Below are 22,971 nucleotides of genomic sequence, written 5' to 3'. Positions count from 1 at the left end.
GCCCCGCCCCCGACCCGGAAGTGCGGAGGTAGCGGCGCGCGCGGCGGGGCGGGGCTTGACCGGCGGGCCCTCCCAGGGGGGGCGGCAGGGAACCCCGGGAGCCGGGACCCCCTGGGAGCCGGGACCCCCTGGGAGCCGGGACCCCCGGGGTCTGGCCTGGCCTGGCCTGGCCTTGCCTGAGCCTCCCGCTCTCGCCCGCCCTCACGGGTGCCCCGGGTGGAGCCGGGATGGAGCCGGTTTTACTGCTTATTTTATTTTTTTCTTCAGTGAACTCCCTTCCAAGCAGCACGCTGGCTGAGACTAGCGTTAATTTTTCCAGCTGGTGGGTATAGGTACTGCCGAGAGACCGAGGACACCGTGCTTTGCTTGTTGGATTTGCTGCTTCGGACGCTTCTTAAAGCAGAAGACTCGTTTCTCCAACCCTCCTGCAGGGAGGAGCCGACCAGGCAGGTGGCAAAACTAACCAGTCGAAGTATTCCTGCCATGTAGGAATCGGCATCAATTCAGGGATCGTGGAAGTCAAGGTCCTTCTTCCTTTCTCTTCCGTCCATGGCCGGGGGCTGTGGAGGACTCTGTCCACCACCGTGGATCCCTGCGCCTGTGCGTTCCTCACCCTCATCACTCTCCCCTCAGCTCCTGCCAGCTCTGCCGCTCTTTTCGGGAATGTCCACAGCTCAGGAGATGCCGTGGGAGTTGCTGGGGGTAGGGGGAGTCAATAGAGGTTTTGTACATTCCTGAACATGCTTGTATATATTGTACATATTTTCTTTTATCATTAGTATTTAATTAAAGCTGTCTAGTTTACATTTCAATGCAGAAAGCCTCTCTCCTTATTTTCTCTCTCCTTTCCTTTACCTGGGTAGGTGGGAGAAGGGATTGAGAGCACTGTTGTCATTGGTTTAATTGGCGATCAATCTGGAGTCAAACCATGGCACGGGGGCTGAGGATGCTGCTTTTCCTTTGCTTCGGTGGGTGGAATAAAAGGTGAGGTGCTCCTGCCCCAAGAGGCCAGGGACTCAGCAGAGGGGCTGGTCGTGGAGGAGGGCAGGGTGGTGTCTCCCCTGTGGTGACCCCCGAGCAGCTCCGTGGGGTGGGGGAGACACTCAGTTCGCTGGGAGAGAGGCTGGGAAAAGGAGGATTGCAGCAGCCGGGCCTGAGGCACTGCTGAGCTCTTAGAATCATAGAATGGTTAAAGTTGGAAGGGACCTTAAAGATCATCAGGATCCAACCTCCCTGCTATGAGAAGAGACACCTCACACTAGACCAGGCTGCACGAAGCCTCATCCAACCTGGCCTTGAACACCTCCAGGGAGGAGGCTTCCACAGCCTCCTTGGGCAACCTACTCCAGCACCTTACTACCCTCATGGTGAAGAATTTCTTCCTAATCACAGAATCACCAAGGCTGGAAAAGACTTCTAAGATTGTCAAGTCCAGCCTATGACGTAACACCACCACATCAGCTAGACCATGGCACAAAGTGCCACATCCAGCCTTTCCTTGAACACATCCAGGGACTGTGCCTCCACCACCTCCCTGGGAAGTCCATTCCAATGTCTAATCACCCTCTTTGTGAGGAAGTACTTCCTAATATCCAACCTAAACCTCCCCTGGAGCAGCTTCAGGCCATGCCCTCTTGTCTTGTCGCTAGTTGCCTGGGAGAAGAGCCCAGTCCCCACCTGACTACAACCTCCCATCAGGTAGTTGAAGAGAGTGATAAGGTCCCCTCTGAGTCTCCTCCAGGCTAAACAGCCCCAGCTCCCTCAGTCTATCCCTATAAGACTTTCCCTCTAGTCCCTTCACCAGCCGTGTTGCTCTCCTCTGGACCTGCTCCAGCACCTCAATATCCTTGAAGTGAGGGGCCCAGAACTGCACACAGTACTTGAGGTGAGGCCTCACCAGTGCTGTGGACAGGGGGAGAATCACGTCTCTGCTCCTGTGTGCACTAGGGTCAGAGGTGCTGGAGTATGAGGAGGGGTGACAGTTTACAGACAAAACCCCAATATTGCTGATTGAAGCATTTATGGTGGTTTTGACTGAAAGGTTCTGGGAAAAAAATATCTAAGGCTGCAAAGCCCACTCTAAGGTTGAGAACCCTCTAAGCATAAACACTAGCAAGCAATTCCGAATAAGTTTATTTGCAGCTTTTGCCAAACTTGAGTTCTGGGTTCTTTTCCTTTCTGTTTTTCCTCATCAAACTGGAAGCAATGAGTCAGGAAGGTAACCTAGGGTCACAGCTTCTGTTTAGGACTTTCTACAGAGTTCACATGGGACAGGTGAGTTGGAAGAAACTTCAAGCTTCCTTAGCCTAAGATGCTTCACAATGTGTCCTGTGTACTCAGACCTTTGACCCTGGAGTCATCAAAGGTAATTTGGCTTATGAGGTGGTTCCATACGAAGGCTATGTCACATGCCTGGCAATTGTAGTATTAGTGGTAGGACTCTCCAGTCAGGTTCTAAGGCTGATGATGCTTTGGAGCACCCTTCAGCTCTGCTGTTTGTTGACTGGCAATTGGTGGGACTGTTAAAGAGTCATTTGCATTTTCTTCATATGAGCTCAGCTCTACCATTCTGGCTGTACTAGTTTGGTAACTTTTAACTTTGTAATTTTTTTGTTTGTGATGCATCAGGTCAAAAACTTGGACAACATTGACTTACACCACTTCTAGCAGGAGTGCATCTAACTAACTTGAAAACAGAGGTTCTCGTGTCTGTAACGCCTGCCTTATCACCTCAAAACAAAGTGATAGTATCTCTGGTCTTGCTTATCTCCAAATGCGATTTTTTTTTTTCCCAGTAGCATCTGAATTTTATTTTTTATCTTAGATCCATACTCTAGATAGTTACTGCCAAATGTATCTGTAAATTTGGTATCTCCTTATTAAACACTATTTTTCCCTTTGCTAAATTTCAATAGTTTTTATCAGGACCACTCAGTTTGTTCAACTTTTTTTTTTCTTTTTATTCCATCTCAGTCATTCTGTTACCCAGATTGTTAATGAAAATATTGAATATGTCTTGCCTGGATGGGAGAGAGCATTGGAATGCAGCTTGTGAAATTTTCTCCATGTTTAAAAACCCTTTAACAGGGAAGAAATCCACTACTCCATTATTTTATCTTCAAGAAGGGAAGTCCCATTAGTTTTGTTGTTTTTTTAAAAATAAATTTTAAGTCAATTAACAATTTCTATCCAGAGTGAGTTTTCTCAGGAAAATGAGCATTTGCCTCGTTTCTTATGTTTCTTGTGTGTAGGGGTCTGCCTCTATGTTCCCTGTCCTAATAATTATCATGGAAAATGACATCTGGACAGAGCAGGGTACCTTGGCTGAAAGAAACAGTTGGGGTCAGCTGTTGAACCTGCTCAAGAATTCAGGCAAGTCTTTCTAAGTGCTCCCTCTGCAGGTAGCAACTTCATTTGGCCTTCACCCTGTTCACAAAGGGTTTGTGTGACCTCGACCGCAGGAAATAAAGCTGCAGAAAACTAGGTCATGAGAAGATAAGGTTTCATCCAGTACAAGTGAAGGCTGCTGCACACCAAGATGGGGCTGCTCTGTCCCCACTCACCTGTTTTTGCACCCTCCCTTGTTCTGGCACTATCCTCGTCATCTACTGAGTTGGGAAGCTGGAGTTGCTAAGCTTTAATTTTTCCATATTAGCTTTCAGGCAAGTCCATTTTGGATCATGCAGCCACATCAACAAACTATCATGCTTTTGATAGCTTTGCCAGATGGATCCCACCTCTGCCCAGCAGCCCTCACTCCTCAAAGAGGGTTCAATGGTTGTGAAGGCTAAAGCCTGTTCTGTTAGGCCAGACATACAGACAGGTATTGGCTCAGTCTCCTACAGGAACCTCTCCCTTGACTGTATTGGGGAATATGAAGGAGAACTGTGTGGGCCTCTGTGTCCTTTGCCTTCTCCTTCAGAGTCCTGCAGTCACTCATTACATGCTCCATGTCTCTGTTGGTAGCACCAGGGATTCATACATGAGTCACAAAGGGTATTACTCTGAACACTGGTCAAGCCTTGACAATCTGTTCTCAACATCCCAGGGTAATAACTTTGAAGTGTAGTTACCTCACTAATGGGATTTGGTCTCTTAGTTTCCAAATTATGTGATTTTCTAGACTTCAGTTTTGACACAAGCAGAATTCCCCTAACATAACTGAATTATATCTAATCAGAAAAGGGAATTTCCTTTTTGTGAAAGTGCAGATTGCTGATGAGGAGAAAATACAGACACTGCAGAATCTCCAGTGAAGTTATCTCTAACACCCTTGCTTAGCCTAACAGCCTGCCAAGGTGACTGGCAGGTCAGAGAGCCAGCAGCCCTACCTGTTTCTGCTCTGGAAGCTTGGTGAGAGGTCACCAACTGGCAGATGACCCAGGTGGCAGGGCTGTGTCCTGCTGACTGACTCAGTGGCCATTCAGCATAGGTCAGCAGCTGCACAGTGAGCAGATAGATAGCCAGGCCTCTTTGGTTAGCCAGGCAGCTGGAGGAGCTGGAGAAGTTTTACATCTGCACAACTCTGGGGTATTTCAGTCGTGCTGCTCTTGGAATATTTATAGAATCAGTGTTTGGTAGAGGCTTGTAATGATAACGTGTTTACCCATTGGTAAACACAAACTAATTTGCTGCTGGGCAGGAGATCATATGCCCAAGTTATGGAGTGCTATTAGCTGTTCTGCAAACCTCATGTCTCCAACTAGAGATTAATGCCAAGTTGGTTTTCCTCCAAGTTATGTTTAACAAAAGTTTCTTTAAATGCTGTTAAGTGACATGTAAGTAAATTGTTTTGTTGTGTTTTTTTAATTATCATTATTTTTACTTGTCACCTGCCTAAATTTCTGTTTTCCAAACAAATTACTATCTTCTTTTGTTAAGCATTAATATTTTATTAAAAGGCAGCCATTGACTCAGCCTCATGAAAAAAAAATATTAAAATATTAGCCAAGAGATATAAAAGAAGCAGTGGTTATTCAGTATTGAAATATGATGCTTGCAGAGTGTTGCTTTGCTTTTGATAATTTTTTAAAATGTTCTCTTTAATTGTGCATATTATCTATTAGTTATTTTATATAAGAATATGATGAGGTATTTCAATGAGACAGTATGATATTATATGCTGGCAAATTTGATACACATGAGAAAGCTAAAGCTTACTCCTTTTTTCTCTGTCATTCAGTTTTTCAGAAATTTTACAGAATCCTCACTACTTATAGTACTACTTAGGAAAGAGCCGTACCTGATGCAAAGCTCTAGATACTGTAAAGACCAAAGCATTAGACAGGAATTTTTAATGGAAACTAAAACACAAAAGCAGAACTCTAGCATAATGTTTGAATTTGAGCAACCATGCCATAGTTTTAATTCACACTGTACTCTCATTTATCTGCTAGAAGTCAATCTTTATCAATTCCACAGTTCAGTTTAACATTTTTTAATCATTCCTTTCTGCTTTTAGATTATTTACATAGATGCTGAATAGGAAATGTTATTTTCTAATGTCTTTAATCTGGCATTTAATCTGTCTATATGTACTTTTTCTGAACATTAATTGTGTAATACAGTGTAGCTTCTTTGCAAATTTTCTTTAATAATTTTTAGATTTTTGCATAAGTAACAAGGCAATATTTAGCATATTTTATTTAGTATAAATATTGAGAATGAGCCCCCACCTCATATAGAAATATATTGAGAAGATTTAGCTCAATGACATAGGGAAGGATTTGTCAACTGATCAGTGTAGTAGCTTCTTCGAGTTTAGGATTTTGAGTCTAGTACTTTGGGTTTTTTGGGTTCATAACACTTTTGCTTGTTCCAGACTTGTAAACTGAAATTATATGTGATAGAAGCCCATGCAATGTCTTTTATGTGCAGCACCAAGCAGTGGTATTTACTGACTTTATGATATTTACTTTCATAGTGGGTTGTCACGACTACCACCCACATTGTATTTATTTATTTATTTATTTATTTATTTTTTAAATTTGTCTTTAATATGAGTTAGGTAGCATGCTGGGGGTTTTTTTGTCTTCTCTTTCAAAATTGGCACATCAAGCATTAAGTCTATTACTGCAAGTATCTTGTATGCTCAGGTATCCCACATCCCCTGGGGATATAGGAACAGTTCTCACCTGCAGCTAGAGAGCTGCTGAAGTTGTTTGTTGTATTTTTTTCTCCCTAACATTGAAATCTGCTGGTGCAGGCTTTCTGAAATAAATTCTGAAATCCTGTTTTTGATTTCTGATCCATTCGTTTCTAATTGGATCTTCTGTGAAGTGTTCCAAACCACATCATGGACTTCATAGCCCAGTTCAGTGATGAAATTCCATTTTTCCATCTCATTGTAGAGTTTGAGATGCTTGATTTTGGAAGTGTGAGTAGTACCTTCTTTCAGTTTAGGATTTTAAGAGTCTAATACTTTGGGTTTTTTAGGTTCATAACACTTTTGTTTGTTCCAGACTTGTAAACTGAAGTAGTGGTAGAATACTTTGTGTTTGGTTTCATTTTTTTACAGGGGCTTTTGGAAGGATCTGGAAGGTCTCAGATGCATTTGATCTCTTTACCTCCTGCAGATAGAAATCTGTGTTCCTCCCTTCAGGTCAATCTGGCAAATTGTTGGCAACCTTCACTGGGTGATTCCATGCATACTTCTGGCTTGCACCAAAAGAAGAAAGCAAATTAGTCTTTCCATTCCCAGTCCTTCATCCCTTGGGCTTCATAGTAGGATTCTTACTTGTGGAGCTGGAATATAGGCTTGTCTTCCACTGCTTTTTAAATCTTCACTTCAAGACAGTGAACATGGTTTAACATTTGGATCATTTAAACCTTTACACTCTGTGTGTAATTCATGACTAGCAAACATATTAGAATCTTTTGTTATGTTTTGTGCCATTTAGGCCCAGAGTGTGGGAATCAGCAGAGGTTGTATATGCAGAGAACAACAGGAAGGAGGTGTAGACTGTCAGGTATTTGTTGGACTCTGGAAGGAGTGGTCTGGAGAAAAAAAACCCAGAAGATTCTTAGACATTGCCACTCAGGTTTGAGGAACATCAGAGCAGGGAATAAAAAGAGTAGGCGTCTCTCCCAGTCCAGGTCTCTGGGTTGGGAGAAGTTGGGAACTGGACTGAGAGAGGATTTAGGGTGATATGAGAAGAAATACCTCCAATGAAAGGTTGGCTTAAGAGGACTTGGAAGATCAAGGCTTTTCTGGCCAGAGAGTTGGGAAATGGGAAACAGGAGACTGCATGTCTGAGTAGAGTACTTAGAAATATGTTCCTTTGAGGGATGTATGAGTAGAACTCTGAGGGTCCTAGTCCAGGCAGCTTTGTCATGACTTCAGCTAACAGCTGAAACACACGTGCGCAGGCTGTTTCCCACCCTCTGCTGTAACCTCAGTTTTGCTTTCAGAAATACAGCAATGTTGCTACTGCAAATTTGTACACTTTCAAAAGGCCCAAGATAAGTTACATTATTGCTTTTGATCTGGTGAAAACTAGATTGGAAATCAGTTTCCTTTTTAAAAACTTTACAGTGTAGTATTTAACTAACAGCCTTATATAAATACTATTAGCTAAATGCTAAAAATAAAAGTAATGCATTCTGAAAGAGACAACATTTCTCCAGCCACTATAGCTATTGAATGTTTTATTCCAGATCAATTGCATTGATAAAGAATTTTTGGGAATGAAAACCACAGTTTCAATGCATTTTTGTTTTCAAAATAGAATCGTGAGATTACATTTTCAAGTCAGTGTAACAAGAATTAAAATTATTATTCTTCTGTTTCCCAGCTGTATTAACATTTTAGGGTTTTGCACCCGTAGAAATATTTACATGGCCTCTGCTTTATCCCTGTTTATTTACTAATGGCCTTTGCCACTGTTGCCATTGTGCCTTGCAAATAACCTTGTTCTTCACTGCCTTGACATAAAAATAAACAGTTTGATGAAACAGAACAGGATAAATTTTAATACTGTTTTCCCATAAAAACTGGGAAGACAAAAGGATCCTTGAAATAACCTTGAATTCACTAACAAACCAACTGAAGAGATATTTGTGGGTTTTTGTTGTTTGTTTGTTTGTTTTAATTCTTAAGAGTGTTAGAAGATGTGTGCTTGTGAAACTAGAATCACAAAAGCATAGAGTATTAGTGCGATGCAGACAATGTCAGAGATCCATGTGGAAGTCTGCTTAAACTGCCATCAAGGCAAATTGTCAAGATTTGCAGATAACCTGCACTACATTTTTTTGTTAAAAAGTTATAATAGCATTGTCTGGTAATTCTAACAAGAATGCTTGTAGCTAAGCAATAGCTAAAATGCTATTAAAAGTGTTTTAATTGAAATTATTTAAATTTAATGAGCTAAACCAGCATTAAAGTAGCAGTTGATTTCTCTTTTAAGTATTTCTTCATTGTGCATTCCACTGAATAAGCTTCATCCTAAATATTTTAAATTAGAAGACAATTTAGTTTAACAAATACAAATACATAGACTCCTTTCATATGCAACTGTTGTTGTTGTAGAGAGTAGCATGTGCTTCTGCATGTATTTTCCTTCATTTGATTGGGTAATTTTCAGAACTCCAACCTTTTAGAGGTTATTTCAGCAGTTTCCCTCACTTGTCTCCAGGCTTTGAAGGTCACATCAAAGCTGTTATTGCCCACATGAGCTGTGCCATCATAGCTTTACATTGCAAGCTAGGGAGTCTTTCATTCCATAGATCAGAAGGTGGACAGCTGTTAATTTTCTTTCTCTTCTTTAAGTTCCTGTATCATTATATGTCTGCCATTCACACACTGGCTGAGATAGGTAAACAGTACATCCTAGAAAGGCAAAAAACACAAGAGAATGAAGCAACATCCCCCTGCCCCATCAACTTGCATTCGAGATGGCAGATGATTAGCTTTTCAATTCCTATGTGTTTATTGAGAAGATCTTGTTGCTCTGATAAGTGAGCGAGATGATAAGTAGTACAAAATTTTGGATGTCAAGAATTCTGTGTAGTTTTTCATGACAATAACTGCAGGAGGAAAGTAATTCTTCTGGCACCAAGATTTTTTTTTTTTTTTCTTAAGGTTCTTTTTGGTGGAGAATCTCTTATATTTCTATAGTTTACTTTTATACCACTTTAAAAAGGGTTTATTTAATTCTCTATTTCTAGTCCCAAATGAAAAGTTGTGTCACATCTTTACTTAAGGAAGCTATTTTCTGATAAAACTTAAATTCAGATGGTATCACTAGCCTCTGTAATCTCATAATTTTTTTTAACAGTGAAGCTGACTTAGTTGTTACAACCTTCATGTCATCATAATTGCTTAGCACAGAATATGCTTGAAGTTTGTGACAGTGCCACACCCTCATCATCACAAGGTGATGTGGTATGTTGGCAGTCCTCTCCTCCAAGACCTACTCCTGTTAAGCATTTTTTTCCTGCTGTTTCTCAGTCCTATTTGTATTTATTCAGATTGACCTTCATTTATTTCATGTGGTCAAAAAATACGTGAAAATTGACAAAATGGCCTTCTAGGTAACAGTTTCAGTCAGGGCGTTTTCTTTTCACATTTTCCAAAGGTAAGATGACCATCCACTTTACAGAACTGCTTGGTGCTGTAGGAAAAAAAATTACACAGTATATAGTACTCCCTTGTGTGAGCACAGAGGGGTCCACAAACTGTGAAGAATAATTTAGTGTTTAAGAAATAAAAAACAAACTTGCTCCTTTTAGGAAATCACCAGCCACATAACAACTGTCTGAGAACACATAACAGCAGAGTCAGCAGGCTAAACTCCTAGTACTACTTTTGGTAGTTTTCTTTGACAGAGGCAATAGAGGAGCATATGGGGAAGAGTCTCAGTTAATTTTTCCAAGAGCAATAGTAGCGTAGAAATTTTCTGTAGTTTTCACAGCAACTCAGCTGCCCGACAGTGAAAAGCAGAGCTACCCCTGACAGAAACAGTGACCAGGAGCATATGATGTAAATTCTTTCTGGATTAGCAGTCAGGCCATAGCCACCCTCTCATCCTCTCTGTTGTGTACACCCTGCATATCATAGAGTTAATCAGCCTCTACCTGCTCAGCAAAGGGGGTTCTCCCTTGGTGCATCAGACTTTCTATGCTGAGGCGTGCAATAATGTTTTGCCAGGTATTGGGAATGCAACTTGTCTTGGCACAGGAAGAAATGAAACAGCCAGCCTTCCCAGAAAGGTATGGCAGCACTAATATAATCCATTTGAGTTAGACTAAGTAGAGATCAAAATATTTGTATCCTCATGACTCATAGCAAGATGTTAAAACAGTTCCCTCAAGAAAAAGCAATGATAATGTATAGTTCCTCTAGTGTGAAGTCAGTTGAAGTAAAGAGAAAACACAGAGAAAAGTTTAAGACAATTATAGTATTTATGTCTAATGAAAATGGAAGAAATAATGCAATATTCAGTTTAAGTAGTATAATGTCATGTATAAAATAAAACGAACTGTTTTGGAAATAATATGTTAATTACAGTAGATACTGAAAGGGAGAAGGTAATGGAAGGGAAGAGGGAAGAGAGAAGAGAGAAAGAGTAGACCAATTATACAAATGTACTGGTTTCCAAAACAGAGGCCATACAGAGATTCATAGACTTGTTAACATTTTCCAGTAAATTATTTCCTAATTTGTCTGAGTTAAGCATTCTTCTCTTTCCACTTTTACTGGGAAGAAAAACTGTAATTGGAACATTTTGGAGCATGAATGGGATGGGCTGGCTGAAAATTCCATCCACCCTGTGGTGCATTCTTTCAAATTTCATCTTAATAAATTGGATTTTCTGTCCATACTGAAGGTTTGATTGTACTTTCTTACATTCAAGTTTTGCTGTAATGACAGCAGGCATATTGATTTTGTTTTACATAGGTCAGCGTGGAACATGGAATTGTCCCATTGTTTGGAATAGTTCAGTAGTTCTGCTTTACAAGCACTAAGTTTACGAGTGTCTCTTAAAACATGCAAACATTTTACCCTACACCTCAGAGAAAGATCAAATAGGTTTAAATACCATACTTGCAGTAAACAGATATTTGACCTCATGTTCTGAGGTGAGTGAATTCCAAGCATTTTTGTATATATAAGTTGAGCTCTGTCTATTCTGTCAAAGAGAATTACAGGGGTCTAAATGATGCTTAGTAATTCAATGATCTAGCTGAGTTTTAGAGAAAAGTAGACTTGAACTGACAAACCAACCAGTAAGAAACAATACTTTGCTGAGCCTTATTTTAAAGTAATTACTTTTATCAGAATTGAAATTCTGTTAATTCTGTCTATTGAGTGGGAAAGAATGAAATTACAAATTTAACTCTCATGAGTACTGTTCTGTAAGAGAAAAAAAATATCACCTATTATATACTTATTTGTAATAAAATAATATTATCAGTATCATATTTCATAAACAGAAATGATATAAATCCAAAGAAAGCTGTGGCTCAGTGTATACACTGGTTTATATTTAGGGCAAATGTGAAATAAAATTGTGTGCTAGAGAGGATACAAAACGCTTTAGACTGAAATTCTGACACAGACTGGAATACACAGAAGACACATCTCTGTGGCATTAGAACACTTTGGAAATATACATGTGTTTCAGGAATAGACGGGAATTAAAGCTGTTCAGTTTAGTATCTTTAAAACTGACACAGATACATTCATCCTTGCCCAAACTTCTTTCAAATTATATAGAATCATAGAACTATTCAGGTTGGAAAAGACCCTTGGGATCACCAAGTCCAACCATCATCCCTACTCTACAAAGTTCTCCCCTAAACCATATCCACCAACACCACATCCAAATGACCCTTAAACACATCCGGGGATGGTGACTCAGCCCCCTCCCTGGGCAGCCTATTCCAGTGTCTAACCACTCTTTCTGTGAAAAAAAAATAAATCCTAATGTCCAGTCTAAACCTGCCCTTTTGCAGCTTGAAGCCATTCCCTCTTGTTCTGTTGCTAATTACCTGTGAAAAGAAACCAGCACCAACCTCTCTACAGTGACCTTCCAGGTAGTTGTAGAGACTGATGAAGTCTCCCCTCAGCCTCCTCTTTCTCAAACTAAACATTCCCAGCTCCATCAAGTATTCTTAATAAGATTTATTCTCTAGGTCCTTCACCAGCTTCATTGCCCTCCTCTGTACTCGCTCCAGCACCTCGAGATCTCTCTTGAATTGAGGTGCCCAAAACTGGACACAACACTCCAGGTGTGGCCTCACCAGTGCTGAGGACAGGGGGACAATCACCTCTCTGCTTCTACTGGCCGCACTATTTCTAATACAGCCAGGATGCCATTGGCTTTCTTGGCCACCTGGGCACACTGCTGGCTCATATTCAGCCACTTGTCAATGAGAACACCCTGGTCCTTTTCTGCCAGACACTTTCCAGCCACACCTGGAAAGCCTGTAGTGTTGCCTGGGGTTGTTGTGGCCCAAGTGTAGGACCCAGCACTTGGCCTTGTTGAAGCCCAGACTATTAACATTAGCCCAACAATCTAATCTATCCAAGTCTCTCTGTAGAGCCTCCCTATCCTCATGCAAATCAACACTCCCACCTGGCTTGGTGTCATCTGCAGACTTACTGATAATACACTCTGTGTCTTTATCAAGATCAACAATAAAGGTATTAAACAGAAACGGTCCCAACACTGAGCCCTGAAGACACCACTTGTGACTGGCCCCAGTGGATTTGACTCCATTGACCACCACTCTTTGGGCCCAACTGTGCAGCCAGTGCTTGATCCAACAGATCGTGTGCTCATCCAAGCCATGACCAGTCAGGTTTTAAATGAGAGTTCTGTGGGGAACCATGTCAAATGCTTTTTGAAGGTCCAGATAGACAATATCCACAACCCTTCCCTTGTCCAATAGTCGGGTCATCAGGTTATAAAAGGAGATCAGGTTCATCAGGCAGGACCTGCCTTTCATAAACCCATGCTGACTGGGCCTGATCCCCTGGTTATCCTCTATATGTCTTTTAATAACACTCTAGATGATCTGCTTCATGACCTTCCTGGTACTGAGGTCAGATTCACAAGTCTATAGTTTCCCGGATCCTCCTTTCTGCCTTTCTTACAGATGGGTGTTGCATCATATGCATCATTAGATGTCCTAGTTAAAACAGCAACCGTGCTTTCCAGGAAATAAATATATCTGTCTGCAGTGAAGGATCTCTGACATAGTTTTGTCATGTGTATTATCTTCTTCATTTATCAGAAAATCTTTTCTTCTGTCAGTAAAAATTTATATACCTACTCTTTTGCAAATACTCAGTTAACTGTATCTGATATTTCTTTGTATCCTTCCTCTGATTTTCAAGAACAAGCATTTTCAGTGTTACACTAATTCTTCTTATGAACTGTTGCTTCTTCATGGAGGAAACAGTAGGTGATGCAATAAAGATAAACTTGATATCATGGAGAATACGTTGCAAAAAACAAGAAGCACATAGTGAATGAAAAGCCTTATAAGGTAATCAAGGAGCATCAGCCTGAGAACTTCAGATTTCAATTACAGCTGATGATCTTGGCTCAGAGTCTATTTGGCATGTCTTGAACTTAGATTATGAATAAGAATATGAATCTGTTTAAGTAAATCAGATAACCCTGGCAAATTTATAGCATCATAGATTGATTTAAATTGGAAAGGACCTAAAGATCATCTGGTTCCAAATCTCCTGCATAGGCAGGGACACCTCCTACCAGACCAGGTTGCTCAAAGCTCTGTCCAACCTAGCTTGAACACTTCTAGGGATGTGGTACCCAAAACTTCCCTGGGTAACCTGTTAAAATGTCTCAGCACCCACACAGGAAATAATTTCTTCCTAATCCTAAGGCCACAAGCTCTTGTAAAGCTCCCAACATAAGAAGGACATGGAGCCGTTGGAGTGGGTCTAGAGAAGGGCTATGAAGATGAGCAGAGGGCTTGAACACTTCTCCTATGAAGACAGACAGCATTACACCCCTAGTCCTGCTGGCCACAGCATATACAAGCCAGGATGTCACTGGCCTTCTGGGCCACCTGGGCACAGGATGGGGAAATGAACATTCCAGAGCCCTCTCCCAGTTGTGGAAAAAGGTCAGTGAGAGTTTCTCAGTCCTTTTCCCTCAAGACAGAATTATGGGAGGGGAATGGGAACTCTATACCATAATTGAGTACCAATATCAATTACCATATTGGTACCAATATTGTTTGTTATGATTAAGAAGTTCAGAATAAGAAAGGAAGGAGACATTAAGAATCATTAAAATTCACAAGAAGATGCAAATCCAAGAAAAAGCCTTACGCAGGGAGTTACTTGTAGCCATAAGAAAGAGGAGTTACTGGAATCAGAGCACGATGGTCCATTCTAGTAGAGTCTTCCTGTAAATAGCAGCTCTTGCCAAGATTTGAAGTATGGAGAAGATATTTCACTGAATAATTTAGCTGCTTTCACTGCATGGATTGTGATGGCATGCCAAAATTTCCTAGAGCTGGATTTACTCCAGGAAGGTTAAGAATGGGCTGTGGAGTAGTTTATGTGATAGAAACCTTCATTGAGAAACAACGGAAAGAAACTATTTAAAATGTACTAATGCCTTCTTTTTTAGCTGGACCAAATTTACCCTTGAAGCCTCACAGATCCTAAAAGTGTAAGCAATGTCTGTAATCTAAGAACAGAACCATAGATTCTAAATGTTGGAACAGTCAGCAGTTCAGAACAGCATAACATCTTCCCAAAGATGCATTTTGGCTCATGTACTTTTCTTGGCGTGTTAAGTGATACTGGAGCTTTAAAAAAGGAATTACTGTGAGTTTAAGTAGCAAGAAACCTATCTGTAAACATCAAGGGGAAAAAAAAGCCCAATAAAAGAGCCTTGGCACTGTATGTACTAAGCAGTGATGTCTGGCTTACAATTAACAGCCTGTTCTAGGTATTGTTTTTTCAATTTACAATGCCCTCTATTTTCAGTTTAATAATTTCAAAATTATGTGTATAGAAGCACACATGTACTCTCACAGTTTTACTGCCAGGAATTTGAATTACAGGAGATGAGAAATAAACAGTTTAGATTTCTATAGCTAACTCAGGGCTCAGCAGTGTAACTCCAAATCTCTTGAGGAAGCCTAAATGTTTGAGATGATAGTATATATGAATAATAGCTACATAAAATATTTCCAGGCTTTGCTTCTGTAAATAACAACTAGAGGAATCCCTGTAGTTTACTCTTCAGTGGGCCTTATTCCTGCTTTGTTGTAATTATTTAATTACCAATGAAAGTGATCTGAATAACATGATTGGCTTTTAAAGTCTAAATGCGCTACATTTTCCTACAGGCTATCATTTCAGTCTTTGGATGCTCTTACTAACTGCAGAAAGAAATTCTGAGATAACCATTAAAAACCTCCAATATGCTACTACAGTTAAATGACTGTGGTGAGCTTCTTTCCCCAAGTCATGGTTTATGGTTAGCATTGTCAATGCTTTAGATATTAAATCTTAAAACTGAAAATATTGAAGTTTATTTAGCACAATATTGGCTTTTCATTGTTCCCACCAGCCACCAATGGCTACTGACCACTAATTTTAAGGAGCTGTATGTTTGTGGCCTCCTCTTCAAATTCACAGAAATTATCAAGTTTATCGTGGTGCAGTTCCCTCAATAAATATGAAGATTGATATGCATTTCAGAACAACCCGTTTAATCTTTGGTTCAGGTTAATTTGATTTAGTCATACATGTTGACAGTTATTCTGAAGTACACTGTTTTGACATTGCATTTCTTCTAGGTATTTGGAGATTTTACTCTGAGTCATTTGGAAGAAACCTTGAGGAAGGTCAGCAGTCATGGCTGAAACATCACTTTCTTGAGTAACTGTCAAAATAAACAATTTAGGCTAGCATAGGTTATTGAAGTCAGTGTTTCTTTTGCACTGTTCTATGTTAATTGAGAGGCCTACATTATAAAATTTACTTTTATTTTCCACAAAGCAGTTTCAAGGTCATTTTTACCACTACTCCCTCCCAATCACATCTTCCTGCTTAAATAATTCAGAAACATCAAAGAAGCTTATTCATGCCAGCTTCTTTCCCTCCAAAACTTCACTTAACATTGGGAAGAAGATATTTCTAGAATGGAGTTTTTAAATTTACTTTGGCCATATCATGGAAGTTGGCTTAATAACATGGACAGCAGCTTGGGACTTGAATTTGCTGCTCTACCCCAGATTTGCTGTTGCCCTGCTAAAATTACGGTTAGCATTTCCTTTCATTACTCAAATATTATCAAGATCAATAAAGACTGTAGAGCTCAGATATCACTGTAACACAGTCATGTTAGATATGTAGTCAACTAAAACTAGGTAACTCAGTAGAAAGTGTGTACTTCTGTAACCAATTGTGTGTGCAGAAACCACCATCATCTACTGTGATTCCCAAGCTGGAATGACCAAGTTTCTGTTTATATTTGGGCTATGTTAGCAATGATACTTTGACCATTGTTGGATGACTCAAGTTCATTTAGATCTTCAGTAAGACATCTTATTGTGCTGTTGTAGAATGTGATCCCAGATCTTATGTTACTTATGTTGTATTTGTATAAACACTCTCAGAGTTTAGGATTGTCTATATAAATATTCTCTCTGTGTGGAATACAGCTACATTAGTAAGTCTCTGAATTTACTATGAAATGTAACCAGTAACTGTGTAACAGAGTTGAATTCAGTCTTTCACTTAGAACAGTGACTAAACTAAAATTTTATCACTTTTTTTAGTACGTAATGAATTCTTAACAACTTAGAAGTAATTGCTAACTATTTGGAGATATTAAATCTATTTTCACCAAGAAATGTAGTGCTCCATGCCAGGCATTTATCTAGAAGTAATCTCTGTGCAAAGTAATTCTTGAGCTGATCAATTGCAGAAGTTAACTTAAAAATTAATTTACTTAGGGCTAGTGGTTGTTCTTGCTTTTCCATAATTGAGCATTTCTTTTTCATTATTGCCTAAGCTTTGCTTCATCAGCAAAGAAAAAAATAAGGAACAATTTCCTTCTAAAGCAAACTATTTGGAGTCATATATTTTTATCAATATATGTATTATAACAGAGCCAAGATTTACTAAAGTGATTTTAGATACTTCAGAAAAACCTCCCACTTGATTATGTTTATTGATAATCTAAATTCTGTAAGAGGTTATTCAGCTGTAATCAACTCAGCCAGAATGTCAATTGTCTGTCATGCTATGTTTTCAACTCTAAGTATTTTTGTGACCAAATATCTTGTAATTTAAAAAGTTAGCAAAATTTGTATCTTTCTTCTGGGTAATGAAATTTTTCCTCATGCAGAAGACTTCAACTTAGGCATTTTTTTTTTCCTTTTTCTTTTCTTTTTCTCTCCAGAGATTAGTAATGCCTAACAGGGATACCTTCCCATTTCTTTGCCTGTCTCCTAACTACAAAACAGAGCTATTACTTTTTACAATTAGCTAGATTCTGGTAATTTTCTCATAATCAGAAATAATCTGGAGGAAACATTTGTCTCTTCAGCAGACAAATATATTTACCTCTTTTAGCCTCTAAGCTGACTGACTGCAGTGAGTTTCAGCCTGGGAGAACTGAAGGGACAGGACAAGGATCCGCCATCTCTGTAACTCCTGAAGGAATTTAAGGAATTTGTATTGCAGAAGGTTACAATGTTTGCTGGTTTGAAGCCTAATTCCAAGTCAGAATTTCTAGCTTTCATGAAAGAAAGTAATTATTTATTTTAGCTATAGTCAGTGGTCCATTATCAATTATTTGCTTTACAAGCTAAAAATTAGTAAAAGTCAGCATCCAGGGATGGATTAGCTGCAGTCTGTAGTCAAGGTAGTTAGTTTAAAATTCTTTGAAGTTTCTCAGTGCAGGTAACTCTTTGGATAATATATATCTTGCTCTACCCCTTGCCCTTTCTTCCCTTCAGAAATATATTTCAGAAATATATTTCTGAAAGCAGATGAGGAAGTCTAATGACTTGAATTAATACTATACCAATGAACTTCAAATTCCTTACAGGAGGATGAATTTCAGCCCAGTTTTGATCAAGTAAAGAGATCTACTTAAAAGTTCACCAACTTCAAGATGTATTCCATGTTCCTATGATGGCTGCAATCTTTTTTCTTACACTCACCACATAGTCTTCAGGAATGGTATGACAATAAGGCTATTCCACATTTGTAATACATATTTCCCTTTGAAGTTATACGTTATATTTGTATCCACTGTTGCAATCTTCATGTATGTTTGCTCAACCAAATAAGATTTCGGTGCCTACAGAAGGCTGTGCATTTTTCAGTGTAACCCTTGGTGCTAGGCTTTTTCTGGCTCTAGGAGTGAGTAGCAAAATTTACCTGCTGAAAGGCCTGGACCTGAGATACCTGTGGTAGACCAGTATGTTTTCCTCCAGTTTCTCAGAGCCTGATTTTGGTATACTTTATAATTCTTTTTTGTTTTCCTTGATCACTTGATATTTTAGGTTAGACATTAGTAAGTCTTCTCTACAAGTTACTGGTTGTATTTCTCACATGCAGACTAGAGATCCAGCCTAAACCTTCAAAGACGCTTGAATACTCCTCTTTGAGTATTTGTAAGCTGTTTTCCTGTACATCTCCAGTAAATGGCTTGCTGCTGGTTCAAAACAGCTGTGTTCTGTGTTGACTGATCCAAGGCAAAAATTCTTTCTCTTTCCAGGTAGATTCCACCTATATATGCTGAGTGTTCACTGCCACTTCTTATCTGTAAACTTGCCAACATTCTTGTCTTTTTAAAATAGCACCAGTATGATCCTTTAAAATACTTAAGTTAGTATGATTTAGTTTGTCTTCTTGGGCCACTGGGCAGTAGCATTTGTCCAAAATATTGCTGTTAAATTTTCAATAACCATGTCCATGAATGTAACATGCCACATTACGGACTTTGTCTGGCGAGACAATTATTTCTCTTTCCTTTTCAGTTGGCTAAATTATAGGAATGTAATGATGTCCACAAGTGTCAGCTTGATGAAGAACATACTCTTAGCAAGGTCAGTTTTTGATACCACACCAGTGAACTGCAACCATATGACCTACTGTACTTTACTGCAGTACGTTTATAATTTTAGGAATATTGTAGCTATTGATGAAATGCCAAGTCCAGTTGGGGACAATTAATGACTGACTCAGTAGCCTTTGTACTTAACTAAAATAAGATTTCCCTCTATACTTTCTAATGTATTTATGTCCACTGACAGTCAGGCACACTGTTTCTTTACTCTCCAAACTTTCTAGGGCATATCCATAGAAAATCATCTGCTCACATGTCCCACAGACCCTCATCTTTTACTCTTATCTTTCCAACAAAATTAGTAATTCTAAGTTATTCAGAGTATTTTAGGTGCCAGGGTTTTCTGCTTTGTGTCTGCTCACTTGTTTTGCATGGTGCTTTGGATGATTCTGTTCTGTAATCCTGTATCTCAGCCATTGGTCCCACTACTGCCTTTCACAGAATTAACACTCCCTTTTTTCAGTTATCCAGGATATCCTGGTCAAATCCCACTTTCATTATGATAAAGCAGGCTGGTTAAAGCTGTCTGTTTACTGGGAGATGTGATTTTAAACAGTTTTATTTTAATTATTCTGGTTTTGGTTGCTGACAGTTGACAGATTTTCCACTGGCACATAGTTTCCTTTTTGTTTTCATGGAACAGTATGTCAATTTTAGTTTTTCGTTATACTGTTTTGGAATTCTCCTTTCTCTCTCTCTCTTTTTTTTTTTTTTTTAATTATTTCAGTGCCATTTCTCCTCAAATAGTACTCAAAGACTTCTCTGAAATATTCCTTCTTTGCCTGATGTAAGAGTCCTCCTATCCCAATGCAAAAATCTTTCAACTATTCATTGCATTATACTTGTGGGTAGCTAAATCTTCCACAGAAACTTCTCCTAGAGCAATCTGCATCAGGCAAATGAGACTCAAAACACCTCAGCTTCTCCTGCCAGGCCAGTTAAATGTTAAAAGATGCAACTTTAAAACTAGAGCTCTATTAACTTAAGCCGTGTAAAAGCCCTCATACCATAACTTGCAGGGGTATCTCTTTTGCCTGTCGAGTTTCCAAAAACCTTAACTACTACAATCCTGAGATTACTCCTTTTAATATTTTTCTTTGAGTTCCGATACTTAACAAAATAGAATGTTCATAAGTATAATTTGGCTTCTCCTTAGAAATAGAACAGACTAGAATAGACTATACTGGTTTTGGTTGGAAATTACCTACATCTAATCCATTTAATCCAGCTCAACTCACTAGTTAAGGTGTGTTGTTAAGAGCATAGTCCAAAAGCCTCTTAAAAACAGATAGGCTTGGAGCATCAGCCACCTGTCTAGGAGACCTGTTCCAGTGTTTGACCACTCTGTCTGTAAATAAATGCTTCCTAAAGTCCATTCTAAACCTCCCCTGATGTAGCTTTGAGCTATTCTCATGTGTCCTATCACTGGATGCCAGGCAGAAGAGATCTGTATCTCCCTCTCCAGTTCCCTTCCTCAGGAAGCCGTAGAGAACAATGAGGTTCAGCTTCTTTCTTTCCAAACTAGACAAGCCGAAAGTCCTCAGCCACTCCTCATAAGACATTCCTTCCAGCCCTTTCACCAGCTTTGTTGCCCTCCTCTAGACACACTAAAGTATCTTAACACTGTGAGGTCCACAACTGCACATAGTGCTCAAGGTGAAGCTGCCCCAGTGCTGAATACAGATGGATAATCACCTCTTTTGACCAGTTGTTCATGCTCTGTTTGATGCACCTGAGGATGGGGTTTGCCCCCTTGGCTGCCGGGGCACACAGCTGACTCGTGTTGAGCTTGGTGTCAACCAGCACCCCCAGATCCTTTTCTGCAGGGTGGCTCTCCAACCACTCCTCTTCCAATTTATACTTGTGTCCAGCATTACTCTGTCCTAGATGCAAAATGCAGCATTTCCACTAATTTAATTTGATTTATCCTTGCCCAGTGCTCCAGTCTATCTAGATCTCTCTGCAAGGCCTCTTGTCCCTCAAGAGAGACCAACAGCACTTCCCAGGTAAGGTATCATCAGCAAGTTTGCTAATGCTGCATTCAACTTCCCCATTCAGATAACTGATGAATATATTAAACAGGACTGACCCTAGAATTGAATGCTGAGGAACACCACTGGTGACCAGTCACTGGCCAGATGTAGCCCCATTCACTATAACAATCCTTTGAGCTCTGTCCTACAGTCTTCTCTACCCTTACAAGGGTGTGTGGTGATGGGACAAGGAGTAATGGTTTTAAGCTGGAAGAAGGTAGATTTAGATTGGTTCTTATGAAGGAATTCTTTACTGTGAGGGTGATGAGACACTGGAATAGGTTGTCCAGGGTGGTTGTGGATGCTCCCTTCCTGGTATTGCTCAAGGCCAGGTTGGACAGGACTTTGAGCAACCTGGACTAGTGGTAGGTGTACCTGCTCATGTAGGGGGTTTGGAATTAGATGTTCTTAAAGGTCCCTTCCAACCCAAACCATTCTATGATTCTATAATTCAGTCAGTTCTTCACCCAGCACATCATGAACCCTTTCATCCCACAGCTGGACAACTTGTCTAGAAGAATGCAGTGAGGGACCTGTGGCTATTCCTCTAACATCTTGCAACATAGAACTTTAAAATATTATTGAATATTGTTCTTTCAAAAAACTTTGTCCTGCACCAGTCAGCACTTCATACTAAGCCTACAGGCTTAGAAACATGTTCCAAAGCCAGAGATCTAGAGGCACTCAGCCCCAAAGGGCCAAATTAAGGACCAGTATCTTGCTGAAACAGTAGTTCAGACATTGAAAATATAAATTAGAAATTGCTTTCCAAATGGCTGCTATCATTCCATGTACAATAAAAGCCATGTTTAAAATTGAAGGACTGAATCAGGCTTTGTGCTATTTTCTGGAAAGATAGCCAAGGCTGCCTGAGTTATGTGGGGCAAAACGGCAGCAACAGTGCCATCTGCAGAGCCAGTACTGTCACTGTCAGCAGCACAAATGTGTTCTTGCATCTTTTATGAGTTTAATTCAGCAGAGGATAGAAAGGATCTTTTGACAAATTCTGTGCTACAATTACAAGTCTGTTGCTCAAAGAAAAGACTGTTTCTCAACTGAGAAATCAGAGACTTTGGTCATCTGTAGGCTGAACTGCTACAGTAATTTAACACAGAAGCAAGGAACATATAATCCAATTATGGGGAGTTGTATCTAAATCACTCCTATTCCTTTTTAATGGTTTGATTTGGACAAAAGGGTCTTTATACATATAAAATATTAATAAAGTAAAAAAATTGAAGTGATCAGACTTAGTTGTAAGTGAATAAATTGCATTCATTTATGTTCCCAGTAAGTCCTGTCATTCTTGTTCAGAATATGTTGTCTTGGCATCCAATATGGCCATGTCAAAAAAGCAGTAATAAGAAATCATGATGGTTAGGGATACGTAGTAGTTTGGTGTCTAATGTGGGTTTGAATAGGCAAAGATAAGAGCCTGGTTCAAATGCAGAAGAAACAGTATTCTGAGGCTAAACTCTGGAAAAGTGGGACCTAGAAATACTGAAAATACATGGAATAGAACAAATGTTAGAGGGGATTTGGAGTATTTTTTTTTAAGAAATGAATATGCTTTAACTTATTATTAAAATAACCTTGGATCTCAGCTCCTATAAACCAAGTTAACATATTAGAATTATTAACAATTACGAAGCTAGATCATACAGGACGATTTCTGCAGAGCTGTTCTCCAGTCTCACACTTGTGCCCCTCTCAATTAAGAAGACCTTCAGATAAAAGCTTGGTTGTGTTTAAGGTCAAAAAACTCCTTTGCAGACTGTGACCAGTAACAGCCTGCTATCCCAAGCTTGCCAACATCCAAAGTATACTGATTTAATTTCAAATGTTGCATTAATTTGGGT

At 39.6% G+C, this 22,971-nt stretch overlaps 1 protein-coding gene across 1 annotated transcript in view; it reads left to right on the top strand.

Annotated features, from left to right (window-relative positions):
- Positions 1–549: 549 nt before the first annotated feature.
- The window catches only part of CA8 (carbonic anhydrase VIII), a 108,089-nt gene continuing 85,667 nt past the window's right edge, over positions 550–22,971 (top strand). The window contains exons 1-3 of the mRNA XM_009995588.1: positions 550–702; positions 2,341–2,433; positions 3,252–3,372. Of these exons, the coding sequence (XP_009993890.1) occupies positions 550–702; positions 2,341–2,433; positions 3,252–3,372 (367 nt within the window). The remainder of the gene's footprint in view (positions 703–2,340; positions 2,434–3,251; positions 3,373–22,971) is intronic.

The sequence above is a fragment of the Chaetura pelagica genome, unplaced genomic scaffold, assembly GCF_000747805.2.
Source record: "Chaetura pelagica isolate M959 unplaced genomic scaffold, ChaPel_1.0 scaffold83, whole genome shotgun sequence".
Lineage (NCBI taxonomy): Eukaryota > Metazoa > Chordata > Aves > Apodiformes > Apodidae > Chaetura > Chaetura pelagica.
The sequence above is the reverse complement of the archived record's forward strand: the minus strand, read 5'-3'. Positions and strand labels throughout refer to the sequence as shown.